Source organism: Grampus griseus, assembly GCF_964374135.1.
Source record: "Grampus griseus genome assembly, chromosome: 1".
In the NCBI taxonomy this organism is placed as follows: Eukaryota; Metazoa; Chordata; class Mammalia; order Artiodactyla; family Delphinidae; genus Grampus; species Grampus griseus.
This window is the reverse complement of record NC_139017.1, coordinates 76,337,734-76,364,999: the sequence shown is the minus strand read 5'-3', so window position 1 is coordinate 76,364,999 and position 27,266 is coordinate 76,337,734. Positions and strand designations below refer to the sequence as shown.

At 39.2% G+C, this 27,266-nt stretch overlaps 1 protein-coding gene across 3 annotated transcripts in view; it reads right to left on the bottom strand.

The window, feature by feature from the left end:
- RNF115 (ring finger protein 115) overlaps nucleotides 1-27,266 on the bottom strand; it is a 60,551-nt gene that overhangs the window by 28,215 nt on the left and 5,070 nt on the right. For 2 of the 3 annotated variants that reach the window (XM_082648935.1, XM_082648937.1), the window contains 3 exons: nucleotides 12,371-12,429; nucleotides 8,439-8,481; nucleotides 107-318 (listed from right to left, as the gene is read on the bottom strand). In XM_082648935.1, the coding sequence (XP_082505061.1) occupies nucleotides 107-318; nucleotides 8,439-8,481; nucleotides 12,371-12,429 (314 nt within the window). Of the gene's footprint in view, nucleotides 1-106; nucleotides 319-8,438; nucleotides 8,482-11,454; nucleotides 11,507-12,370; nucleotides 12,430-27,266 lie in introns of all 3 variants that reach the window. The other variant, XM_082648936.1, reaches the window with a different exon arrangement.

The following is a 27,266-nucleotide window of genomic DNA, read 5'->3' as shown; positions in this document are numbered from 1 at the left end:
CTACAAAGGTAATAAGTATGAAAACCTTATAAAGATTAGATTATGTCAATATGTCCTTCATTGAAACTACCCTTTAAAAGAACTTAAATAACAACTTTGCACTCACCTTTCAAAAGCAGGGGATCTATCAGGACGAGTACTTCCTCGAGATCTGTATCTTTGAGTCACTGACAGCCGTGGCGGCCGACTTGGTCCCCAGAAGTCAGTGTGAGTTTGGAGACCCCTCTCATTGGCTCTATTATCTTGGTCCAGTAGACTGCTACTTAGAAAGGGTCTAAAATCTTGGAAAAACATCGTGGGGTCCAAATGGTCCCAGAACTAGTAAAAACCAGAAATAAAGCACATGTTACTGGTTTTAAGAAAAGGAGAAAGAGGAAACAGGAAGAAGAAATACTGAAAAAAGAGAGGATTAACTTTTAACACTTCAAAATTCAGCAGTTCCGAATTAAAGAAATGTATGCTTCTCCAATTTCATGGAGGAGAAAAGAGAAGTCTTTCAAGTATATGCACAGGGGGAAAAATTTATATACCAAGAAACTATTTCCTTCATATAGAAACAAGCCAGGACTTCCCTGGTGGCGCAGTGGTTAAGAATCCGCCTGCAAACGCAGGGGACACAGGTTCGAGCCCTGCTCTGGGAAGATCCCACATGCCATGGAGCAACTAAGCCCAGGAGCCACAACTACTGAGCCTGCACTCTAGAGCCCGCGAGCCACAACTACTGAGCCTGCGTGCTGCAACTACTGAAGCCCGTGTGCCTAGAGCCCGTGCTGCGCAACAAGAGAAGCCACTGCAATGAGAAGCCCGCGCACTGCAACAAAGAGTAGCTGCCGCTCACCGCAACTAGATAAAGCCCGCAACGCAGCAATGAAGACCCAACGCTGCCAAAAATAAATTAATTAATTTAAAAACAAAAAAAGAAACAAGCCAATGTCTGGACCTTAACACTGAGCTCAGATCCACATGCCTCTGACCAGTTTCCCATACTAAAAATAAAAACTTGAGCCAAAGGTGATCATGAACTCCTGTCCTAAGCATAGTCAACCATCTAGATCAACACTACAACCTTGTGTTTTGTAACAATGACATCCACATTTCCACCATAGAATAAAGATTAAACAAAATGGATGTATTTATACACTTGTAAAAAAAAAAGGCAGCATCACCACAAAGTGAAGACACATGTCTATAAAATACTTAACTTACAGAAGGTTCATCAGAAAGCTGTGGCAAAGCTGTGACAAAGCAGTGTAAGAATGCCTGATAAGACCATTCTATTGTACACACTTTTTACTAAAAGGGTCTTGGTGGGGGGAGTGTTTGTTGGGTTTGGCCAAGGAATCACTAAACAAAGAGTAAATGGAAAAAAAAACAAATTACGTCTGAAATAATTTAAATTTTATTTATCTGTTTATCCATCCACCTGTTGACAGGCATTTGGGTTGTTTCTAATTTTTTATTATTACAAATAGTTGCTATGAACAATTATGTACATATCTTAGAGGAGTGGAATGGCTGAATCATATGGCTGATGTATTTTTATCTTTTTTAAAAAACAGCTAGCCTGTTTTCTAAAGTGGTTGTACCATTTTTACATTCAATTTCAGTTGCTCCATAGCCTCACCAAAAGTTAATATTGTCAGTCTTAAATTTTAACGATGCTGTAAGTGGTATAGTGGTATTTCATTTTGGTGGTTTTTATTTTTTGGCCATGCCACGCGGCATGTGGGATATTAGTTCCCCAACCAGGGACTGAACCCATGCCCTCTGCAGTGGAAGCAGAGTCCTAACCACTGGACCACCAAAGAATCCCCTCATTGTGGTTTTAATTTGCAATTCGCTAATGACTAATGATGTTGAGCATTTTTTTTTTTTGCCATCTGTATATCTTCTTTGGTGAAGTAGATTGTTCAAATCTTTTGCCATTTTCTGAAACTGGGTTGTTTTCTCATTATTCCATTTTAAAAGGTCTCTACATAGCCTGGATACAAGTTTTTTTTTTAAATAAATTTATTTATTTATTCATTTTATTTTTGGCTACGTTGGGTCTCTAGAAAATAAATTTATTTGTTCAATAAATTAAGGAAAATTAGAATAGTTTTTTAAAAAGAATAAGAAGCACTAGAATGACTACCAGGAGCAGTGGATATTGAAAGAAAAATAAAAACAGTGCTCATCCTCAAATCAGCTCACGGATGCCTGGAATATAAGGCTCAAAAATAAAAGGAAATTAAGAGGTTTATAATATGCTGGCTGGGAAAGAAAGGACTCTCAGAACAAATCTCAAGACTATGGGTGAGGGGTTTCCCTGGTGGCATGGTGGTTGAGAATCCGCCTGCCAATGCAGGGGACCCGGGTTCAAGACCTGGTCCAGGAAGATCCCTCAGGCTGCAAAGCAACTAAGCCCCTGTGCCACAACTACTGAGCCTACGCACTAGAGCCCGCGAGCCACAACTACTGAGCCCACGTGCCACAACTACTGAAGCCCGCACACACCTAGAGCCCATGCTCCGCAACAAGAGAAGCCACAGCAATGAGAAGCCCGCGCACTGCCACCAAGAGTAGCCTCCGCTCGCAGCCACTAGAGAAAGCCCACGCACAGCAATGAAGACCCAATGCAGCCAAAAATAAATTAAATAAATAAATTTTTTTATAAAAGGCTATGGGTGACTATGGCAAATTCCTAAATTTTATAAAAATAGAGTATTCAAATGTCATTCACAAAGAAAAAAATACGATGTCCAATGCCCACCCACCCCCCAAAATGTAAACACTCTGCCATAAACAATCTCTTGAAAGGCACCTTTTCCCAAATGAGTTTAAATTTAGAGGCTATGGACTCTGGTCAACTGGCAGTCACTGAACAAAAAACTGGCAAGGCTGACACCAAGACTGTTTTCTGTTTCACTCTTCTTCCTTCAGCTACCACTGAGTTTATGTTATGGTCTTTGCTTAGCAACAGTATTACTGGTGTGAACTTAGTCACGAATGACATAAACATAGTTATTCTTTGAACAACTGTTGAAGAGCTCAGGAGTTTTACTTGTTATTTCCAAATGGACTGGATGTGAAGTAGGCAGCACTGTGAAATGAGCTATTTTAACCCTTCATACTAAAAAGTGAGATAGATGAAAGATTTGGTTGAGTTAATTCAACCTTTAAGATCCCATCCAGGCTGCAGCTGCTCAAAGAACCCGAACTCTACCTGGCATTTGAGTACAAGCCCTCTGGCTGAGACTGGGAGAACAGCAAACAGGTAAAGGATGATTTACTTGGTAAAGGAAAGTTAAAGGTTTGAAATCTTTAACTTCTTTTCACTAGGTTTAATCATTTAAAATTACCATCTTTGTAGGTCAAAAACAGTAGAATATCAACACTTTTATTTATTGTAGTTCAATTTAATTTAACTTTATGTTGTTCTTGATTATTTCAGAGCTTTCTCCACAGGTCCCAGGAACACACACAAAAGAGCATGAGCTGGTAATGGAGAGAGCCTTCATGAAGGTGGAAGTAAAACTGCCCTCAAAGCCTACTGATCTCCTCCCCTAACTACCAGAGGTACTAGTCCCAATCCCCTGCTAACTATAGACTTAAATTACTAAACCCAAAGGGGAGGAGGGAGGAATCAGAGCTTTCATGTTCACCTCTGACCTCTTCATTCATTCGTCATTACTCTTCCCTACCAGAGGAGTGATGCATCTGATTGGTGAGTGGCAAAAGTTTTTGCTAATTAGCAAAAGTTCTGCTAATTCGCATTTCTCCAATGGATGGAGTTCATTTATAAGGAGGCTGCATAAATGCAAAAGAAGTGGTTCTGAGTATTTGTGCCTGCTCAGCAGCCTCTAATTCTCAAGTGGGTCATCCTGTGCAGACTTAGGATGTTCATTTGGCCACAGATCAACTGTGCTCTCCATTTGGCTGAATAAAAACTAAATCTTTATTTCCATCTGCCTGGCGTCTATGTTTTATTTCTCAGTATGTTCTGGACGCTCAGATGGAGGGAAGAGGTATGATCAATTATCAACCATCACATATAACCAGACAGGTTTTAACACAGGATAACAGTTTAATATAGCACAGGCATGAAATAATACGAAGTCATAAAATATATAATTCTTATAACTATGAAGAGACAAGGAAAAAGATTTATGACATAATCCTAAGTAAATTTTAAAAATCAGAAATACAATACAGTATATCCTATGATTATATCTGAAAAGTTATGAAGCATGAATGTGAGAAATGGAAAGTATTAAAAATAAACAAACAAATAAAGTAAAAATAAGGTAATGAGAATATGGAAGATTTTTCATTTTTAAAAAATCTTCTTAATGTTGTTACAATATTTTTCAGTATCTATGCCTCAAGACAAAACCTGAAAGGAAATGTATGGAGAAAGGGGGCTTAGTAGAGCGGGACTCCAGATGCTTTTTAATACCTTTTCTATTGCCCATTGTAATGTTGCATATGTAGCAAAACAAACTTTATTTAAATAAATATAAATCAGACTGCTCAGAGTACCCTGCCTTCTTGCACACCTGGGAGTTCTTTTTCTAGAAAGCCATCTATCTTATTTTCTGCTAATCTGAGGCAGCAGCTACAGCCGCTCTTGCACTGAAGTGATAAAACTGAGGTAAGTTGAGACCTTCCGATCAGATGTCTCACTGGCACCAGGTCATGGTCAGAAGCTTTCAAGTAGTCAATGAAACCCCTCAGATAGCCATGGGCTCCATTCCCCAGGTTATCAACAGGAACCTCAGTATAGCTATGTCCTCTCTCTATACAAACTGCTAGCAACATTTCTAAATTCACTCTCCACTGACCCTCACACATCACTCATAGTTCCCATTTAACTGGCAACACTCCTCCATCCTCATACACCCTCCCTATCTCCCCCACCCCAGACCCAATTCAGAAAAAAAAATCAATACCAATTATATGAGAAATTTTGCTTGGACTAAGCCTCTTCTGATATATCTAGTATTTTAAGAATTCAGCTATTAGTAAATGCTAATTAAGAAAATAACCTCTTCATTGTACAAGCAACTCTGGCTGAAGAAAAACAGAGCAAAATTGAGCATAAGCCTTTGCTGAAATTACCAACTGAAATATAGAAAAGAAAAATAGCTTTCGTTTCCACACATAATTTTCTTTTTATTGACTGATTGATTGACTGACTGATTTTTGGCTGCACTGGGTCTTCATTGCTGCGCATGGACTTTTTCTAGTTGCGGTGAGTGGGAGCTACTCTTCGTTGCGGTGCGTGGGCTTCTTATTGCGGTGGCTTCTCTTGTTACAGACCACGGGCTATAGGCGCGCGGGCTTCAGTAGTTGTGGCACACGGACTCAGTAGTTGTGGCTCACGGGCTCTAGAGCGCAGGCTCGGTAGTTGTAGCGCACGGGCTTAGTTGCTCTGCAGCATGTGGGATCTTCCTGGACCAGGGCTCGAACCCATGTCCCCTGCATTGGCAGGCGGATTCTTAACCACTGTGCCACCAGGGAAGCCCTCTCCACACATAATTTTCTTTCTAAGTTTTTCCTCCAGGGACATGGGTATAAGACCTTATGGCCTATGAATACTATCTTGAGATAGCATTTCTCACCTCTTTGCTTATCTAAATTCCACATACCCTTTAAGGCTCTAGTACTTGAAGCCTTGTTTTACCTTCTCCATGAAGGAGTTTTACCTTCTCCATGAAGTCTTAATAATGGCTAAAATTTATTAAGCGCTCACTATATGGCAGGCACACTGGCCCACACACCTGGCATGTATCAACTCACCTAATCCTCATGACAACCCTCTGAGGTAGGTATTATTATTTTCCCCAACTTATAAAGGAGAACACAGAGGCACAGAGAAATTCTAAGTAATTCTGCCCAGGTTACCTAGTCAGTAAGCAGTAGACCCAGGGTTTAAACTCAGGCAGTCTGGATCCGTGCATATAACTATGTCATTTGACCTCTTTCCTAAAGATTTTAGTCTTCCCAAAGACTGCAGCCCACCTAATCTCTCCCTTCTACTGTACTTGTTACATCCCCATAATAAGTTTATTATACTCTCTGTACACACTTGTTTTCATATCTGTTTCATATGTTTGCACTTGTTCCCCAAATAAATTATAAGTTCCTTGCTGGCAAGGCAACCATAACATTTGCTTCTTGCTCCTACTTCTAGCAGAGTGCTGGAAGTGCACTAAACATATACTTCTTAGATGATTTTTTTAAATCCCTGACAACTTCTACAGTATTAAAAGAAAATACTTTTTTTTTCTATTTTTTAAGTGCAAAATATCGTTTAAAAAGGAGAAAACTGAAATATTCAGGCATGATGACAAGGGAAAACTGGGCATAATCATGCCCTTGCTACAAACCCTTAAGAACATGAAGTCACAGGCTATGACTAAGCAAAATTACTTCAACACCTGAAGGATAACTTATGCAGTCAGTGTCAGATTTAGCATTACTGAAGTTAGGAAACTGACTATATATATTTATTTTTCTTCTGAATGCATCTCCTCCTGGTGAGTCATATCTATAAAACTGACAGACCAATGTATTTCCATCTCCTAAAAGAGAACTAACACTTAAGGAAAATCAGATGAAGTCTCTTCTGATGCATATGCATAACCAGTAAGTGAAAATCTGTGTAATCAGGAATAGCATACACAAGGAAAAAAATTACTAAAACCGGAAAGGCTTCCAGGCCTGGTTAGCAGAATCAATTTTAAGTAATATTTTTCCATCCACCAAAATGAGAAAGTGGGAGTTCAAAGACATAATCTGTCTTGAATCACACTAATCAACCCATGTACCAAGGCAGTTCAGAGTTAAGCAAAAAGCTGAATGCTGGATATTAAGAAGTACCACAGGGGCTTCCCTGGTGGCGCGGTGGTTGAGAGTCCGCCTGCCGATGCAGGGGACTCGGGTTCGTGCCCCAGTCTGGGAAGATCCCACATGCCGCGGAGCGGCTGGGCCTGTGAGCCATGGCCGCTGAGCCTGCGCGTCCGAAGCCTGTGCTCCGCAACGGGAGAGGCCACAACAGGGAGAGGCCTGCATATCGCAAAAAAAAAAAAAAAAAGTACCACATACCATAAGTAAAAGAAAATACCTTAATAAAACAGGACTGTTACCCAAACATTTCATTAAGTTTCTTGACTATATATCTAACAACGGAGAAATCTGGGGAGCTGGGAATTCCCTGGCGGTCCAGTGGTTAGGACTTGGCGCTTTCACTGCCAGGGCCCAGGTTCAATCCCTGGTTGAGGAACTAAGATCCAGCAAGCTGAGCAGCAAGTCCAAAAAAATTTTTTTAAAAACCTGGGAGCTACAGGTCTTAAGATGATTTTCAGAGGATAAAGGAGAGAAGCTTAGGGTTTTATAGGTTTCTTATTGAATACCAGTTTTCAAATACACAGCAAATACAGTTTTAATTTATACACAAATAACTACCAAAAAGTTTTGCTAGTTCTTCAGGTACTTGAACTATCTCCAAAAAAGGCTAATGTGATCCTGAAACACAAAGAAATTCTGATTATGGGATTTAAGGGGTTTTTTTTCTTTTAGCATCTGTTAGCTTTCTAGAGCTAACCAAGCTGTGCGGCAATAGGAGCAAAAGCAAACCAGTGTTTTTTGTAGGCAGAGCTGGTCTGTCCCTTGTGAGGTAACAGTCTCTAAATGCTAATAAACAAAGAGTACTTAATGCCACTTAAAATTGTACACTTAAATTGTACACTTAAAAATGGTTAAAATGGTCCAAAAACACCAGATTTTAAGTCAATGGATTAAATGAAAAAGAAAATTACTGCGTTTAATTTAAAATGGTATTCAAGGATACAGAGTAATGTCTTATTTTCAAATCCTAGTTAAGATTATTTTTCCCAAAAAATACGGATGCTGCATTATATAAAGAACTGGAAATTAATTGTAGGTCCCATCTTGAGACCTGGAAGGCAAGCAAATATCTTATCCTTAATCTAGCCCTGAAATTCCAATTACAAACTACCACAATCATTAAAGGTAATCTCTAGAAACCAGTACCTCTGTGTAAAATCATAGACTGTGCCTCATTGTGACTTCAATTACAACTCATCCTGGCCTGTTCTTTACTTGACTGTCAGACCATTAAGAGTCTGCAACACTGTTATTTAAAAAACAATACAAGCTTTTTATTCTCACACCATATACACAATATAGAAGCAGAAACCAGAACTGAAAACACCACCAGGTTTCAAATATAGCACAGCTCTCTCCTAATCAAAGGTTTACTAAAAGTAACATGCCAAAGCCCCAACTATTGAACACAAATCTTTCTAAGACTACTCTTGCCCATATTTTTCTTATACATTCTGATGTTTTGCTGCACTGGGAAGTGAAAATCTGTCATGGTTTTAACACCCACCCACTATCTAAAGAATCCATACAGCCAACGGAAAACTTACCTCTGCAAAATGTGTTGATGTGCTGCTGCCACCACCTAAAAAACTGAAGAGAAAAAGCAATGAGTAGTGATTCTATTCCCAGGAACAAGCTTCCCTCCTGGAAGCTAAATATAGAATGGTACAATGAGAGCAAATCCCAATAAGGAAAAATAACTCATCCCAACATGACACCCTCAAAGGAAATTATGAAGAACTGGCATGTGGATTAATCTATGAAAAATATTATAACAAACTACAAAATCAAGGGTAAGCCAAATGAAAAATTGGGGAGAGGGCTTCCCTGGTGGTGCAGTGGTTAAAAATCTGCCTGCCAATGCAGGGGACACAGGTTCGAGCCCTGGTCCAGGAAGATCCCACATGCCGCAGAGCAACTAAGCCCGTGCGCCACAACTACTGAGCCGGCACTCTAGAGCCCGCGAGCCACAACTACTGAAGCCTGCGCGCCTAGAGCCTATGCTCCGCAACAAGAGAAGACACTGCAATGAGAAGCCCGCACACCACAACGAAGAGTAGCCGCCGCTCGCTGCAACTACAGAAAGCCCGCACACAGCAACGAAGACCCAACCAGCCAAAAATCAATAAGATAAATAAATTTTAAAAAAAATTGGGGAGAGAGACTATCACAGAGAAGGAAGAAGGATCCACAGCCAGCAATGCAGCTCAAATCTGAGCAAAGGAAGAAAAACATCTATTCTCAGAAGCTAAGAAATAAAACAAGATTCTCAAAATAATATTTCATTAAAAAACCATTTAACCACCAGATGAAAACAACATTTGAAACTATTGGGAATGATTAAATGTAGTAATGCAAGGGGTCTGGTACTATATTTAGCACCTTACAAAAGGGCTCAATAAATATTTTTTCTTCTTCTGATAGCTTATCCTATTCTATGATTATCCTACTCACCCTTCAGGGCCCATCCTCCATTAAGTCTTTTCTAAACTCACCAACCAAACAAGACTCCTCCACACCCCTCTGCACTGACTTTGATTCTAAATTCAACCTTTTATTATAAATATCTAGGGCTTCCCTGGTGGCACAGTGGTTGAGAGTCCGCCTGCTGATGCAGGGGACACGGATTCGTGCCCCGGTCTGGGAAGATCCCACAGGCCGCGGAGCAACTGGGCCCGTGAGCCGTGGCCGCTAAGCCTGCGTGACCGGAGCCTGTGCTCCACAATGGGAGAGGCCACAGCAGTGAGAGGCCCACATACCGCAAAAAAAATAAAAAATAAAATATCTAGAATTTTCCTCATCCATTTCTACTTGTTCCCCTCCTTTCATAAACATAAATTCAGAGGGTAAAGGCTGTATTTTATTAATACCACAAATATATGTGTTTATTATGTATCAGCCATTATACAGAGCACTCACCACTTGTGAAAACCCTGCTTTACCATATCCTATATTGATGACTGGAAAGTAAAAGTTGTTGAATTAATATCACATGTATAAACCTATTCCCAAAGACTGGGGAAAAATATTTGATCCCACTGTCCCCACGAAATCTGCAAAGAAGAGAGGAAACTGGCTAACACACTTTGGCGGAAACGGGATGGAAAGTATCACAAGAACTGCTGGATATCACTTTTACTTCAAGAGACACACACATGTGCACCAAAGTACACACACTAGCACACAAGCATGCACACACTCACCTCAATGAAATAAAGTCCACAAACTATTATAAATAACTTTCATTTTCAGAATTACAATACCAATCCAGGCACTGCACTCAGCTCATTGAAGAAACAAACACACTCCAGTTAGTCTGGAACCAAAAGTGAAAAAACGAAGCTAATGCCATTCTCTACGTCATCATTCTCAGGCCTTATTCTCTAATTAGAAACCACTTAACAACTGTATTTGCTTCAGAAGTTAAAACATCTTTTGTAAAAAACACTTCAAATGTAGAACAAGCCCAAAAGTACCAGTACATCTATGCTAAATAAATAATTGAACTACCACTCTGTATCCATTTTATTACTCAAGCCTAGATAGGCTTCCAGGGCTCTTTCCTGACTTTACCATATAGTTTCAAGAATTCAAACATCTTTGGTAATTAAAGCTATCAACTCTATCTTTTGGGCTTCTTCTCCCCCTGAAACTCCCTCAGCATTCCCTTTCCTTAAAATTCCTTTGCATTTTAAGAATGATAAGGCTAATCATAGAGAAGGGATAATAACAACCACAACATTCTGAGAAATGTTACAAAGCTTAAGAAAACTTACAAGATGCCCCTCTAGCTGAAATGTCTAATAGCAAATGGAACCCATTATCCAGTATTTACATAAGGACTTGCTCTCATTAATTTTTACCATCCACTACTTACTACTGTAATTGCTAAGTATTCAAATAAGCAAATGTTTATGAACTTTATAGAAGGGAATACCATGCTACCTCTAAGACTGATTCTAAGACAAAGATTTCTTCAACTATTTAAAACACTGATATTTCAAAAGCCATAATCTTTGCATTTGAGTATCTGGTACCAATAGCACCTGTACAGGACAACCTTTGACTTACAAAGGCACAAAGAAAAGAATTAAGTCAAATGAGAGCAGGAGCCATAGAATTCATAGTTCCCCGCTAGAAAAGATTCATCCTGCAGTTACTCACAAACCTCATTTATAACCATACTTTGTATACAGGGCTAAAGAAAGCAGGATTAGTATTTAAAAACTTTGAAAAAATCGCCCCCCAACAACCAATATGCTCTTCATTCAATGCATGCAGAGCATACCTGCTTGAAATAAGTATTAGATGCAATTATAATAGCACAAATAAAAAGATATCCCAAGTTAGCATGCCATCCACACAAAATTGCTAATTTTGCTATCAAGCTAATCTTTATAGATTTAGAACTGGTATTGTGTTATTTAAAACCAAGATTATTATATCAACACTTAAGTGTTTGTACCAAACTAGATCCCATGCCATATATTGCCTTAGAAGCTCCAGTTCATTTACACATATATAATCACTGATCATTAATAAAGTTAAACTAATTGTACATACTGTAAAATGTGTAGTTTTTCCTGGTTGTGGAAGGGACCTTCAACTTTATATTCTGCCAACAGCAACAGTAAAGGAATTATTTACTGCCATTATTTTTTACTGCCCCAAAGTCATCCCAAGATTAAAAGAAGCTTCAGATTACAGATTCTTTTTACCCAGTCAGTATTTCTTCAGTTGTCCAACCAATGTTTAACCAGATAGCCAAAAAAGAACAAATGTGTTATTACATTTACCCCAAAAAGGCCCTCCTATCAACACTATTCTACTTTTTGTTAAGCTTTCATAGTTTTAATCATATTGACCAAGAAGGAATACTTAACACTGTCACTTTCAGAAATAATGTCCCCTTTTTATAGGTTTTATACCATTAGTAAAAGCAACAAGAGCCAATATCAAGCATTACCAGCAAACTGATATTACAGTGGCAAGATGGCATAAGTTTGACCGCAATAATCCTAATAAGGACAAGGGACCCAAGGCTTCCGCAAGAATAACAACTCAGTTTCCCTGGCTAGAACAGCCTGTTTATCTTACTAGATATCTTTGTCAGAAGTCACTCACCAGCCCACCAAAGAGGTATAACAGAAATTTACCTTCAGGCCACAGAGTGGTCACTAAAAACCAACCAATAATCCAAGAGATCCCCAAACTCTTAGAAAATATATGAAAACTTACCAGATTTACTATGATATGGATACAGAGGTTTCCAAGGAATGCCACAGTAGTCTCATCACACCCACTATCACATCATTTTCCAAATTTTCCCATTTTTCTTCCCCTTCGCTCTGCCACTTTTCTTCTCTCTCTCTCAATAGAGTATGTTATAAAACAAATTCCCTTCTATTCATTCAGTTGATGCTGAGAAAAATAATTTTGATAACAGAATGCCTGATTTATTCATGAGCTTGTACAATACCTGGAATCATCTGTCATTTCTTCAATAAACCCTGATTCACATCTGGGACAAATATATTCCTATAAAAGAAAGGAAGACAAATAAAAGTGCATCAGAAAACTAAGCATATAGTTTCAGAATAATATGCAGTACACAAGCTGATGCTGTGAAATGTAGTATGCACTTGCTGACGCCCAGGACAGTTTTTTCTGTTATACTCTGGCAAATAAAGAATTCCATGAGATGTCTACAGAATGGCTTCACAAGCAGTTCCCACTGAGAACTAAAAGAAGAATGTCAAAGTTTTTTATTTTTTTTAAACTGGAATGAATTCATTATCTAATTTTCTATTCAAATCTACTGAAAAAGTTCCACTACATATATCAGAGCAGTAGAAGATTATAATATTCATGGGTACAGAAATTGCTGTATTTTTTTTACTATGTACATACAGGAGACATAAACTGAATCACAGAATAAATCAATTTGTAGACTAGGAATTTACAGTGAAGTTTTACAATATTTCTGATCTGCTTTTTGATTATCAGTGGTTCCACATAAAACAATGTTCTCAGGTATTCTATAGAAATGATCATTTAAATAACCAGAACAATCCCATTAGATCAGCTTCTATTTCCTTAACTACCATGAATCTTTCTTTTAAATAAGTAAATATTTCTTTTAAATATCAAGCTTTGGGGCTGATAAGAAAGAATATAATTTAGAGACTGCCGTACCATAGTTTTAAAAAAGTATATTTTAACTACCTATTAAAATAGATCTGGGAAAGACATTTTCAACTATTTTCTTGCTCTCTATATTTTCTAAACCTGAAAGTTTGTCTTATCAGAAGGAAATGTAAGCTGTATTTGCCTACTCAAACAAAGACAGTCAGAATGGTAACTCAAATATTCAAATGCTTTCTTAAAAGAGATATAAAGAAAAAAGACCAATCCCTTCTGTCAAGGAGATTAGTTTGGTGAGGAGACAGTCAATGCAAGAAACAGTAAAATTTAATAAAAGACTTTCTTTAATCAGTGCACACTGGGAATATAAACAAATATCGAAGTCTGCCTGATGGAATCAGGGAAGGCTTTATCTGAAACAGAGACTTAAAACAGTACTCTGTTTGCTCAATAAAAAAGGAAATTATGGGTTAAAAACTGTAACAACAGAATACAGCATGCATGGAGGCTGGAGGGGAATGGTATGATGAGTATGAATAGGCAGGCTGGAACCAGACTGTGGAAAACTTCACATTACCATGAACTTTACCCTGTGGATTAGAAATCTCTCAACCTTTTCTCTCCTCTATACACATGAAAGACGAGAAACACTCATAATGGGCATACTGTGAACTACTCCAGAAATGAAATAATCTGGAGACGATATGAATCCCTGAGCCCCTCCCTCTACTCCTTCATCCCCCACCCTCCCAGGCAGCAGTAACTACATTCCTTTCTCTCCCACTAAGAAAGTTTATCTGAAAGGAAGTGAGATTGACTTTAGAAGGCTAACCCTAAATCTATTCTAAAGTTAAAAAGAAAAAAATATCAATTACAAAATGTGATTTGTCACCATCCCAGTACCAGGCCCTCCTCTTTCTTTTCTCTTCCTCTCTCACTCATTCCCATTGCTTTAAAATACCCTGTATGAAAAAAATTAAAAATAAAAAAATAAATATCCCATATGTGGAACAACTCCCAAATGTCTCTCTCTAACCCAGGCCACTCTTCTGAATTCCAGATTCATTTATCCTCATACGTATTTTCTCTCATGCTCTTTCTCTCTCTTACACACACACACACACACACACACACTCTCTCTCTCTCTCTCTCTCTCTCTCTCTCTCAAGAGGCGGCATTATCAGTTTGTTCATACCAGAAAACTGGGAGTCGTTCCTAACACCTCCCTCTCACCTTCCACAGACAACCATCAAATCCTGGCACTCCTACCATGAAAACATTTCTCAAACCTACTCCTTGCCCCACTGCCTTACTATCTTAACCCAAGCCAACACTGGCTCTAGACAATGAATAACTTCCCTCTTAAGTGTTGTCCTGCTTCTCTTCTAGCCTTTTCCCATCTGTTCTGCATGAAGAAGTCAGAATGATCTTTTTAAAACATAAAATGGACCATATATCATTTCCCATCTTAAAACCTTTCAACTATTTCCAAAAACACTTAGAATAAAATCAAACTCTTAGGGCTTCCCTGGTGGCGCAGTGGTTGAGAGCCTGCCTGCCGATGCAGGGGACACGGGTTCGAGCCCCCGTCCGGGAAAATCCCACATGCCGCGGAGCGGCTGGGCCCGTGAGCCATGGCCGCTAAGCCTGCGCGTCCGGAGCCTGTGCTCTGCAACGGGAGAGGCCACAACAGTGAGAGGCCCGCGTACCGCAAAAAAAAAAAAAAAAAAAATCAAACTCTTAAACATGCCTTACAAGGCCCTAATTCAGCTGGTCTCTGTTTAACTTGCCAACCTCATTTCAGGCTACCCTTCCTCAGTGAATTCCAGCTACAAGGACCTCCTTTCAGTTCTTCTAACACATCAAGCTCATTCCTACCTCAAGCTTTCATACATTCTGCTCCTACGACTGAAACACTCTTCCCCTAACTTTTTGCATGGCAAGGGACTTCTAGTTCTTTAGGTCTCCATTTTAAGGTTATGTCAGAAAGTCCCTCTTTCATCATCCAATCTAAAGTGGTTTCCTCTTATTATTTTCTCCTATAGCACCCTGTTCATTCCTTTGTTGTAGTTTATCTTATGACAGGGCCGAAAGTAAGCTCATCACACGAGATGAATTGTGCCGAAGCACAGCAGCAGAGGGCTGCCGCTCGCTCAGGCAAAGCAGCGCCGTCTGTCCTGCTGTGGCAGCTTTTATTAAAGCATTATCTATGTTTACATTTTAAGACTTATTTTCTTAACATTCCAGAAGTGCCAAAGCAGCAACATATGCTTCTATTGATTATACAAGCAATAATGGGCTTTCTTGAAAACATGCCGTGCTTCATCCTTGAGCGCAAAAGCAGCACAAGGTTCCCACCATTATTTTGATTACACTGAAGTAGCACAAGGACATTTCCTTGTGTTCCCACCATTCTGATTATACTGAGGACATCTCATGGATCAGTGCCCAAAGCACTCAATGCTTATTCGCAGGCCCCCGGTTTGCCGGGGGGCGGGAGGAGGCTCAAAGCATTCAGGACTGTTTGCAGTTCTGGCTTATTCGCCAGCTCCCAGTTTGCTGGGGGGGGGGGCGGGGGGGGCTCATGGGTCACGTCTCCTTTCCATGTCCTCAGTTATTCCACTACATTCCTTTATAGCACTTATCACAATTTGTAATTAGATATTTGTTTAATGCTTTTTTAATGTCTGTCACCATTCAATAAGTTTTAAGTTTCATAAAGGCAGGGTCCAGATCAGTTTTGTTTACCATTATATCCCTAGGACAGAAAGGTGTTCAATAAATATTTATTGAATAAACAAACATGAAATTACTTGCCACACACCTCACAACTAGGAGTCAAAGTACCAGGATCTAATACAATTAGAGGACGGTTGGAGTGGAAGTAAAGAAAAGAGCTGGAAGCTTAAGAAGTTGTGGCCTGCTCATGGGAGAGTGAAGCCTAAGATTTCAGAAGTAGCAATGTTCTGGATGATCACAAAGTCCAAGATACAGCTATGGGGGTAGTTGGCTAAAGTGGAGTAGGTATGAAGGTCTTTAGACTTAAAGGGTGGTCTACATTGATACTAAACTTCCAATAATGTTTAGAGCCGTGGTAGAGAGAAAATAATTTCAAAAGACAGATATTACAATTGGGAAGACAAAAAAGACTTGAAGCAAGAATCACACTGATTTAGAGTAGAGAAATGTACAAATCCTCTCTTCATGATCCCAGTCATGGTTCTAGGAATCAGGCTGTCAGCCATCATAGATAGCTCCTTCACAGAGCAGGACACTTCAGAGGCATAAACCAAATTACAGAAGTACTATAATTACAGGAGTACCTAGTGGTTTCTTCCTGCCACTAGGTACTCCTTCCATTTACTAGCACAATCAAACCTTTCTAGGTAATTCTATTTTGATTACAGGGAAGAGAACCAAAATTCCTTCCAAATGCTCTGTGAATTATTCTTTTTTTTTTTTTTTTTTTTTTTTTTTGCGGTATGCGGGCCTCTCACTGCTGTGGCCCCTCCCGTTGCGGAGCACAGGCTCCGGACGCGCAGGCTCAGCGGCCATGGCTCATGGGCCCAGCCGCTCCGCGGCATATGGGATCTTCCCAGACCCGGGCACGATCCCGTATCCCCTGCATCAGCAGGCGGACTCCCAAACACTGCGCCACCAGGGAAGCCCCTGTGAATTATTCTTGATAAAAGTAGCTTATTATAGAACAAACCAACCTCTCAGCCATGAACTATTCCTCTTAAAATCAACATTACAGGAAATAAGGAGAACTTTTCAGAATTCACAAGCCTGTCATTCTCTAATTATCAAAGTAAAAAATGCATATTTGTCTCCTACATACTTCAGTAGTCTGATCTCAGAACAAAGGTCTGGTCTGAGAAAACCATTCTCTTGGAAGCCTAAAAACCCAAAAATAACATTCTGAAGATACCATAGTTCCAGTTTCTAGATTTTCTTTTTAAAGGCCTGATAGCACTGTATTTACTACCGCCATTTTCTTCTGAAATCACACTAATTTCCCCCCGATTTCCAGCAACTGCTTCAAACTAATCTGGAGATGGGATGTTATGTAAGGGTGGAGGTGAATGAAGAATACTGGCCATGAGTTGATAATTACTGAACCTGGGTACATGTGGGCTTCTTATACTATTCTACTTTTTTAAAAAAATAAATTTATTTATTTTTGGCTGCATTGGGTCCTCATTGTTGTGCACGGGCTTTCTCTAGTTTCGGGGAGCGGGGGCTACTCTTCATTGTGATGCGCAGGCTTCTCATTGTGGTGGCTTCTCTTTTTGCGGAGCCTGGGCTCTAGGTGCATGGGCTTCAGTAGTTGTGGCATGAGGGATCAGTAGTTGTGGCTCGCGGGCTCTAGAGCGCAGGCTCAGTAGTTGTGGCACATGAGCTTCGTTGCTCCGTGGCATGTGGGAACTTCCTGGACCAGGGCTTGACCCCGTGTCCCCTGCACTGGCAGGCAGATTCTTAACCACTGTGCCATCAGGGAAGTCCCTCTCTCTACTTTTAATATGTTAGAAATTTTCCATGAAAAAGGTTTCTTTTGTTTTAAGTTACATCAGTCTGAGAAACACAGGTCAAGAAAGTGTTAACCAAACTATGTACTAAACTGTGTAAAGGGGCTTCCCTGGTGGCGCAGTGGTTGAGAGTCCGCCTGCCGTTGCAGGGGACACGCGTTCGTGCCCCAGTCCAGGAAGATCCCACGTGCCACAGAGCGGCTGGGCCCGTGAGCCATGGCTGCTGAGCCTGCGCGTCCGGAGCCTGTGCTCCACAACGGGAGAGGCCACAACAGTGAGAGGCCCGCGTACCACAAAAAAAAAAAAACTGTGTAAAGTAAAAGTAGATTAGAAATAATCTATTATGTTAGAGAATTAAGGGGAAAGAGTACTTAGATTTATGAAACACCTACGTGCTTGACATTGTGCTATTCCTGTTAACCACTCTGTGAGGAAAACACTGTTATTTCTACTACACAAATAAGAACATGAAGTTGTAAGAAAGAAAGAAATAAGTTGTCTGTGGCAGATTTGATTTTCCAAAGATGGCACCAACAAAATCTCCCAACCCGCATGCTGTTCTGCAATGTAACCCTCCACTCCACCCTCTTTGAATCGGGAGGGCCCTGTGACTTCTTTACCTGTAGAATACTGAGTCAATTCCAGACAATGCTCTTAACTGCCTAACAGTTTCTGCTTCCTGACTCTTAAAGCCCTGAGCAGCCACAAAAGTCTGGGCTACTCTGTTGGCGTAAAGGAGCACTAAGACATCAGAGAAGGATTGGATTGTAAAAGGGAAAAACTATCTTGAAGGTCCATCCCAACAGAGCCTTCAGATGGCTCCCTCTCCAGGTTCTGTATGACTACAAATGCACGAAAGATCTCAAGTGAGAACTGACCAGCTGAACTCTGTAAATCCAGAGGAACATGAAAGATAATACTGTTTTAAACCACTAAATTTTGGGGTGATTTTTTAGGCAGTAACAGAAAACCAGAAAATTGCCCAAAGGATGAAGAAGAGCTTTGAATCTTGGTCTTTCTTGAATTCAAAACTCCATATTCTTTTCATTACACTTCACTGATTGAAAATAACTATTCTTTTAGAGAAGGGAACAGGAACTATAATTTGCTGAGGATTGAATGGAAACGTTTATGTCAAGGCCAAACGAGGACTTGGGAGGTTCAGCAGCCTTTCAGCCCCCTCCTTCCCTTACAGGGGAGCAGTACCCTGACGAACATACCATCCAGGGTCTGAAACCTTCAATCTTACAAGCTCAGAAATACAATTTAGCACCTAGAGAAGATCTGTCTCTTAGAGGAAGAGTCGCATAAAACCAAATTCAGAGGCCATCTCAGAATGCCCACTTAATTTCAATGAAAAAGAGTTATCAAGTGGCCCATTTACTTTTACAATTCAGCACAGTCTTCCTCAATAAATAAATCCACCTAAATAGAGGAAAGAGGCATACGCATAGAGGAAAGATTTTTGGAATCAGAGACCTGAATTCTAATCTCAGGTCTCTATTAGATATGAAGTCTTGGGAGAGTCACATTACATTTCTGAGACTCAATTTCCTCATCTGTAAAATGGAGACGCTTGCTTCGATGCTGTATTACTGTAAAGTTTAAGATGTTTGCAAAATACTTAACTCAGTGACTGCCACATTAGATAGTAGACATTTAATAAATATAGCTATTATAGTTATTCCAGATTATAATCACCTGCTAAATAAGCAGAGAATCAGAGCAGTAGGCAACTGGATATATAGCTTGTGTCATCATGCTAGGATAGCCTAATATATCCATTCCCACTATGAACATAAACCACATCCTCAAAAATCAATGATCTGGGTTTCCTCTCCCTCTGGGCAAGAAGAACACAGCATATGTTTGCCTCTGACTCCTTTTCTATTCTTTCACTGCTGACCCACAATTCCCACACCCTCTTCTAATAGACAAATTCTTTCTCCTGTTAGAATATAATACAATTACTTGGCTGTATTTTCTTACTTACAATCACAATTTAGTCCTGCCCTTCACTGAGATTACAACCAGACTGGACTGGATTTTAAGATTGGATTTTAAGTATTTATCTCTTGGATCACTTCTAAAGATGGCTAACTTGGCATTTCAATTTTTCCTAATTTTTCTTCAGAGGTACTATTAACTTCAATTTGGGTGAACATCCATGAATTAAGGAGAATTTGTAAGAAGATCAAACCAGAACCAAACAGTCTCTCTCTGACTCTACACTCCTCCCACACCCAGGCCTTGGCCTTATGATCATCCTCATATATTCATATAACAGAGTTCTGTTTGTTTTTTTTAATATCTTTATTGGACTATAATTGCTTTACAATGGTGTGTTAGTTTCTGCTGTATAACAAAGTGAATCAGCTATACATATACATATATCTCCATATCTCCTCCCTCCCACCCCTCTAGGTGGACACAAAGCACCCAGCTGATCTCCCTGTGCTATGCGGCTGCTTCCCACTAGCTATTCTACATTTGGTAGTATATATATGTCCATGCCACTCTCTCACTTCGTCCCAGCTTACCCTTCCCCCTCCCCGTGTCCTCAAGTCCATTCTCTACGTCTGCATCTTTATTCCTGTCCTGCCCCTAGGTTCTTCAGAACCTTTTTTTTTTTTTAGATTCCATATATATGTGTTAGCATATGGTATTGTTTTTCTCTTTCTGACTTACTTCACTCTGTATGACAGTCTCTAGGTCCATCCACCTCACTACAAATAACTCAATTTCGTTTCTTTTTATGGCTGAGTGATATTCCATTGTATATATGTGCCACATCTTCTTTATCCATTCATCTGTTGAGGTAACAGAGTTTTAAATTTTAAGCATAATATAGGTTGGGGGGGAGGGAAAAACCAAGGATAAGAGTGAATTAAGGGCCCATTATATGTCTGGCACTATGGATATCTCTCCTCTACTTAAATATGAATATATCAAATCTTCACACCAACCCCTCCCCCCAAATACTGCCAATGTATGTAGTCCCCACAGTCACTAAGTCTTATCAAAAAATTTCATTAGGTCGTTTTTATCATCCTATCTGTAAAAGAGAAGTATAACAACCCTAAGTTACTTACCCAGAATCACTGGAAACAGGAACCCAGTTGTTTCCACTAAACTAAGCTGCTTTCCTCTAGGGTCTGAATGTTTACTATATACAACCTAAGTGAGGACACTCAGTAGCAGGTACACTTGAATGAACTACTTCAGATGTTCCACTGTCTATTTCACCTAAAAATACCCACAGGAAGAAATATCTTTCACCATTAATAGTCTGAATCAGGGACAACTCCCTAAGTACAGCTTAGCCCTGATGCTTACCGACTTAGAAGAACAGTACTGGAGGACACAAAGCACTTGGAATACAAGAGAGAAAGGGAAAGGGTGGTTTTAATGCATTATTTTCTTTTCCTTCTTATATTTCAAGGGATCAATTATAACAAAATGTGAGGTCTTGGTAGAACAATGACCTATAAGCCAGGACTTATTTATATGAAGTCCCATGCTGTGAAATTTACATACCCTTGAACTTTATACAAATTTATATCCAATGTTTATTCAGAATATGAAATACAAAGGTTTACTATTTATTTCCTAATTCCATAGCTTTGCTTTTCTATACAGTCACGATCGAAGTCTATTTTTTTAATTTTATCTAAAAGAGAAGCCTATTTCCTGTGTCATTTGACAGAGTCAAAATCTAAGATCACAATATTAAGTCAGTCATGTTCTATTGTTCATATTCTCTTTGAGTATCACAAGGCAAAACTGTTCAGAAACTCCTAACTAGAAGGATTAGGAACACAAACTGTTTGAAATACATCACAGTTCCTACCTAGGCTAGAACCCACCACACCATGAATTTCATGCCAACTCACACCTCTAACATCAAAGACACTACTTTTTTCTAGAGACTTTTTCCATAATCCCCTATGATTATCCCTTTACAAGCCAGGTTGCACTTCCTCCCTTTTCAAAAGCATCAAGTAAGCCCCAAAACAAAGATAACAGAACTGAGATAGGCTGGGACCTGTGACCTGGAACCCCTTACTGGAGTGCTTGCACCTGGACAAACTAAGGAACTAAAAATAACTGCACAGAGGCACAGTTGGGGCAATTATCAACAGTAAGATACAAAAAGGCCACAAACCAACTGACTCTTTGGAGGTGCTGGGTACAAAAAGCACATGATCTCTACACAGGGCACCACCTGTGGGCAGACCAACCCGCCCCTACACTCACCTCATTTAAGGAACCAGCTAGGCCCCACCTCAGAAAGCGAGCAAGGGCACCTGTTTTCTTATTTTCACTCCCTCATGCTGGAGTCCCAATAAAGCCTTGCCTGAATTTCTCGTCTGGCCTCTTATCAATTTCTATTGATTAAAGAGTCCAAGGACCCAGGTCAGTAACAGAATTTCTGAGTTCTATTCCCAGTTCCACCAGTTCATGGTCTTTGGGAAGACCTGTTTCTCCATCTGTAAAACTAGAACACAAATGCTGTCCTCATTTACTTGTCTCCCCTAACTCTCCTTCAGGAAAACAAGAAGTCTCACTCATTCAATTCTTCTTTTGAGGATAAGTACTTAAGATTAGGATATTCACAGAAGTTTGTTTTATGTGCCTTTACTTCCCTAAGTGTGATTTTATTATTACAACATAAACTATGTACATGATTTCAGTGACTTTTAATCCCAGGTTATTTTTCTTTCCCCACCAAGCATGCTTTTCTTTCTGCACAATGCTTGGAATTTGAGCTTAGAATATATTTGCTGAATGAATGCTGTCAGCTTATGTAAGAAGATTCTATCAGCCTAAACTGAACATAAGACAAAATTTTCCTCCAAACTATGATGGTACACAACAGAACTAAGGGCAACCTTTTAGTATCATTTACCATTTTATATCTATGCCCCTGAGTTGTTCTCCTTTTTGCTGCCTTTAGTGTAAGCAAGCAAAGAACACTGTAACTAAATCTTTTCTGGCTATGTTGTGTTAACTTTTTCTCTGATAATTCTTATAGTTTAGTCTTTTTTTTTTCTTAGAAAATTTGGCTTCTTGTCCATCTGATCAAGCTTATATCAAGTAACGCTTTGTCTCGTGACCTGATTTTCTGCCTTGTTACACAATGAACTAAAGAAGGTTGGTTGATTATACATTCCTATTTGGAGTCCCTGATAATGTCAATGTTCAATCACGGCCTGGAATGAAGGAAAAAAATGATGATGGTTGTTAATGTTACTATTCTTAGGGAGTGAGACCATAAATAAAGGCAGTTCTATTGGCCTGGAACTGAATCACAGCTCTCCAAACAATATTTAAACTATATAGGTATCTTTGTACAACACTAAAAAACTGTGGCCTAATGGTGGGTTTTTTGTTTGTTTTTGTAAACTGGTTTTCTTCCTGATTAACAGCCAGGGAAACAATCACTAAAGATTTGAGTTCAGAGAAATAATTCACACTCAGGATTAGAAACAGACATACTTCTGGAACCCTTTTACAACACTAGTGTTGCAAGATGAGAAAGACGTATGTTACACTACTGACCTTATTAAAAACCTTGGGAACTCTGAATCTGCTCATCTAATACTGATTGTATGTTAAAACAGAATGCTAGTAGGGAACAGTTCTCACAGCTTTCTGAGAGTCTGTTCCAGGATTATAATCCTCAATTTGGCTCAAATAAAATTTTGCATTTCAAAAACAAAGAACCAGGGGCTTCCCTGGTGGCGCAGTGGTTGAGAATCTGCCTGCCAATGCAGGGGACATGGGTTCGAGCCCTGGTCTGGAAAGATCCCACATGCCGCGGAGCAACTAGGCCCGTGAGCCACAACAACTGAGCCTGCGTGCCTGGAGCCTGTGCTCAGCAACAAGAGAGGCCGCCATAGTGAGAGGCCCGCGCACCATGATGAAGAGTGGCCCCCGCTTGCCACAACTAGAGAAAGCCCTCGCACAGAAACGAAGACCCAACACAGCCAAAAAATAAAAATAAATAAAAATAAATAAATAAATTTTTAAAAACCCAAAGAACCAGAATGCTAGTATATTATTAAAACAGGACTCCCTAACTGAATCAGCACCTACACTTGGCACAGAATAATAAACCAATAATTTTAGTGATCAGGAAAACAAAGTTGAAAAATTTAGGGAATTAAATACTTTCCTTATTCTCACTTGTTCATATTACTTCCAAACACTTTTTAATCTAAAACATGCAAATTAAGAAGAGCAGTGAAAGCTAATTTGCTGAATTTGCCTTTTACATGTTATTAAACAAAAAGTAAATGTACCATTATAAATTTGTTTTCACACTACGTCAACTATCAAAATAACAGTAATTTTTTTTTTCAAACCAACAGGCTTAAGGTACAAAATTTCCACTTCTCCACCTAACTTGTCTTAACTAGGAATACGAATGCCTCTAACCATTCAGCAGTGACTGTATTACAGATCAGAACCTAATAACTGGTACTATAAAATAAAATCAGGGAATCAACAGCTTCATAAGTTCATTTGAGAATAAAGTACCTCTGACTACCACTTAAATTACAGAAGATTCACTAGAAGCAGCTAAGTTCCATTCAACAAGTTAGTCAAAAATGATGACAAGAGTGGTGAGGAAATGAGAAATTTAAAGGCATATAGGAGAAATTGTCTAAAGGAAAAGTAAATCAAGTCTAAATGACAAAGACTGAATCTTGCAATATGTTAAAAGTACTACACTAAAGTAGTGAATAATAAGCAAGAGAAAAGAAGAGTGATAAAACAGGAAAATGTTTTCCTGTGACTAGCAGTCATTCTCAATGAGGATAATACAATCATCTGTGGGACATTTTGGACATCTACTGAAGTGTTGTCACAGCAATTAAGAAATGCTACTTAATTTAATGGGCAGAATCCATAAGCATAAGAAACTCCAGCACAAAGAAATGTCTCTATTCTTAAACTTCCTATGGATAGTTAAGTAGATAAAAAATATCTTTATAATTACCAAAGCCTAGAATCTAACTCCATTATATATATAAACACCAACTCTTTCTATATATAAACACCATGCACTGTATGTCCAGAAAAACAACTACTGAATAAAACAAGAGAAAATTATACTTTATTTGTACCTTTATCAAGAATTGTTCACCATTCTGGTGGCTTACCACTCATGCTATTTAAGGTATAATTACCCTTATAGCTAATCTCCTTGGGTAGCTGTTATGCCTGTGTTTGGTGCCAATATCTACTACATTATATATATCTTCCTATAATGGACTTCTCTGAGTATTTACACATTGAAATGCATATTATTTTGTCATGAGTTACTTTCTTTTTATTTATCCTTTACCTTACATCTAGAGAATTTTTTAAATGTATATGTAAGGAAATTGTATTACCTAAGAATTTCATTTCATTAAAGGTAGTGTTTCAAAATGTTTATTATAAAAAGAGGGCACTGGGTCTGACAAGTATGAGAACTATCGGGCTAGAAGATCAACATCACTGTAGAATACCTATAGGTTTTAGTCAATCCAGAAAAAGAAAAGAAAGGACATATAACTATGGGATTTTTTCTTTCTTCTGAGAATGTAAATTCTAAGCATGCTGAAAAGTAAACACAATAAAACCTTTATTGGAAGACGGTCCTCTAGGTTTAAGTCTATTCAAATCTGCACAACATGAAAGTGAGTGGCAAAGAGGTGAATATAGGATACATTGCCTACTAAGAACTTCCTTGTGACACTGTTGAAATCATCAAGGAGAGAGATTATCTAATTTAACAGCTCTTCAAGGAAAACAAAACTAACTGGCCTATTTTGGGAAAAGAAGCTGGGCAATCTATTTAACATACAAGAAAAGTGTGCCTAGTTTAAAATCACCACTTCTATTTGTTATATATGCATCTGGAGACTTCTAAGGAACCTTGAACTGCTAACAATTGAACTTAAAAGATTAAAAAAAAAAATCCTTCAGAATCTAACCTAAACTTCTTTATGTGAAACTATAAGAACTACCTAAAATGTTTCTCCTATGTAAAGGCCTTATTTCTCTACAAATAAGGACTGCTCATTCCTACACAACCTTTCAATCAAAGATTACATAGCTCCATTTCTCCGAATACCCACTCAAGCTTTCAATAGGCACACCTCAGTAGTATTTTTTTTTTTTTTTTTTTTTTAGCTGTACTTGGGCCTCTCACTGTCGTGGCCTCTCCCGCTGCGGAGCACAAGCTCCGGACGCGCAGGCTCAGCGGCCATGGCTCACGGGCCCAGCCGCTCCGCGGCATGCGGGATCCTCCCGGACCGGGGCACGAACCCATGTCCCCTGCATCGGCAGGCGGACTCTCAATCACCGCACCACCAGGGAAGCCCCACCTCAGTAGTATTTTACAGTGGGATATACTAAGATAAACTGAGAGGGTCAGATGACTTAACTCCAGCCCTTTGAAGAATTAGTATTAGAACAAGAATTGATAACTTTAATTCACCCACTCGACCAAGAGTTTGAAGAAACAACGTCTAAGCACAACATCTCCTAAGCTCAGGAAAACTTTCAAGAGCAAGAAACACAGAAAGTAAAACTTGATTAATGCTAAGATGAGCTATAGAAAAACTAAGTTAGACTTGTCTGCTTTTTGCTTTGTTTTCAAACTGGAATTTCCAGATGTCGTACTAAGTTACATGTGCTGTTACCACCTCAATTCCCAACTGACAAAAAATTTGGATACTTTTCTTTTAGAAGTTGCCCCACAGTGTGTAACTTGAGAGGAGTGATCCAATTCCTCTGGTCTCAGTAACCACAAGGAAAGAAAGTGACCCCAAGAGATACTGCTATAATGGAATAGCAGCCACTTAACTCCTGTTCTGAACAATCCCAACCATCAGGGCTTTGGCTAAAATTATATGGTCTCAATTATCTTCCTGAAAATTCTCAACAGGATCCCAAAATTCGAAATCAAAACTAACCCAGGACAAAACCTTAAGCACGACTGACACGAGAAGCCAATGACTATCCCTTTATCCTTCTATACCCAGGGCTCCTGAACCTCAGCGCTCTAGACATTTTGGGCCCGATAATTCTTCGTTGTGGGGGGGCTGTCCTGTCCATTGAAGCATGTTTAGCAGCATCCTTGGCCTCTATCCAATAGATGTCAGAAACAACCCTCCCCTTCCCCCATTAGTGACAACAACCCAGTTGTAGAAAATGTCTACAGATGTTGCCGAATTTCCTCCTAAAACGCAAAACTGCCCCCCGTTGAGAGCCACTACTCTACATTATCTCCTTTATTTATCAATATTAAGCTGTGGAGACATAAAAATAAGTCAGTATCCAAAGGCTTCTTATTCTCAGACCCCTTCTAATTTGACTACAGAGAATAAGAAACAATCCACTTTTTTTTTTCCTCTTCTAATAAGATGGCTGTCTGAAAGACCTTAGCACCTTCTCCCTGGACGTAAGCAAAGATCATAAAAAGCCACGTAAACATAAAGAAACACAAAGTGTTAGCAATCAGCTCGTACTTCCCCAAAAAATATAAGGAATTTCATCTGCAGTGAGTTTAAAGATTCTTGTTCTTCCTCATACTGAAAAAAATCCCACAGATTTACCCAAGATATACATGTCTATTTATCAGTAGAATTTCAAGACCAGAACTAGCATTCTACCCGTAAGAATACCTATTTTTTATTTCTAGAT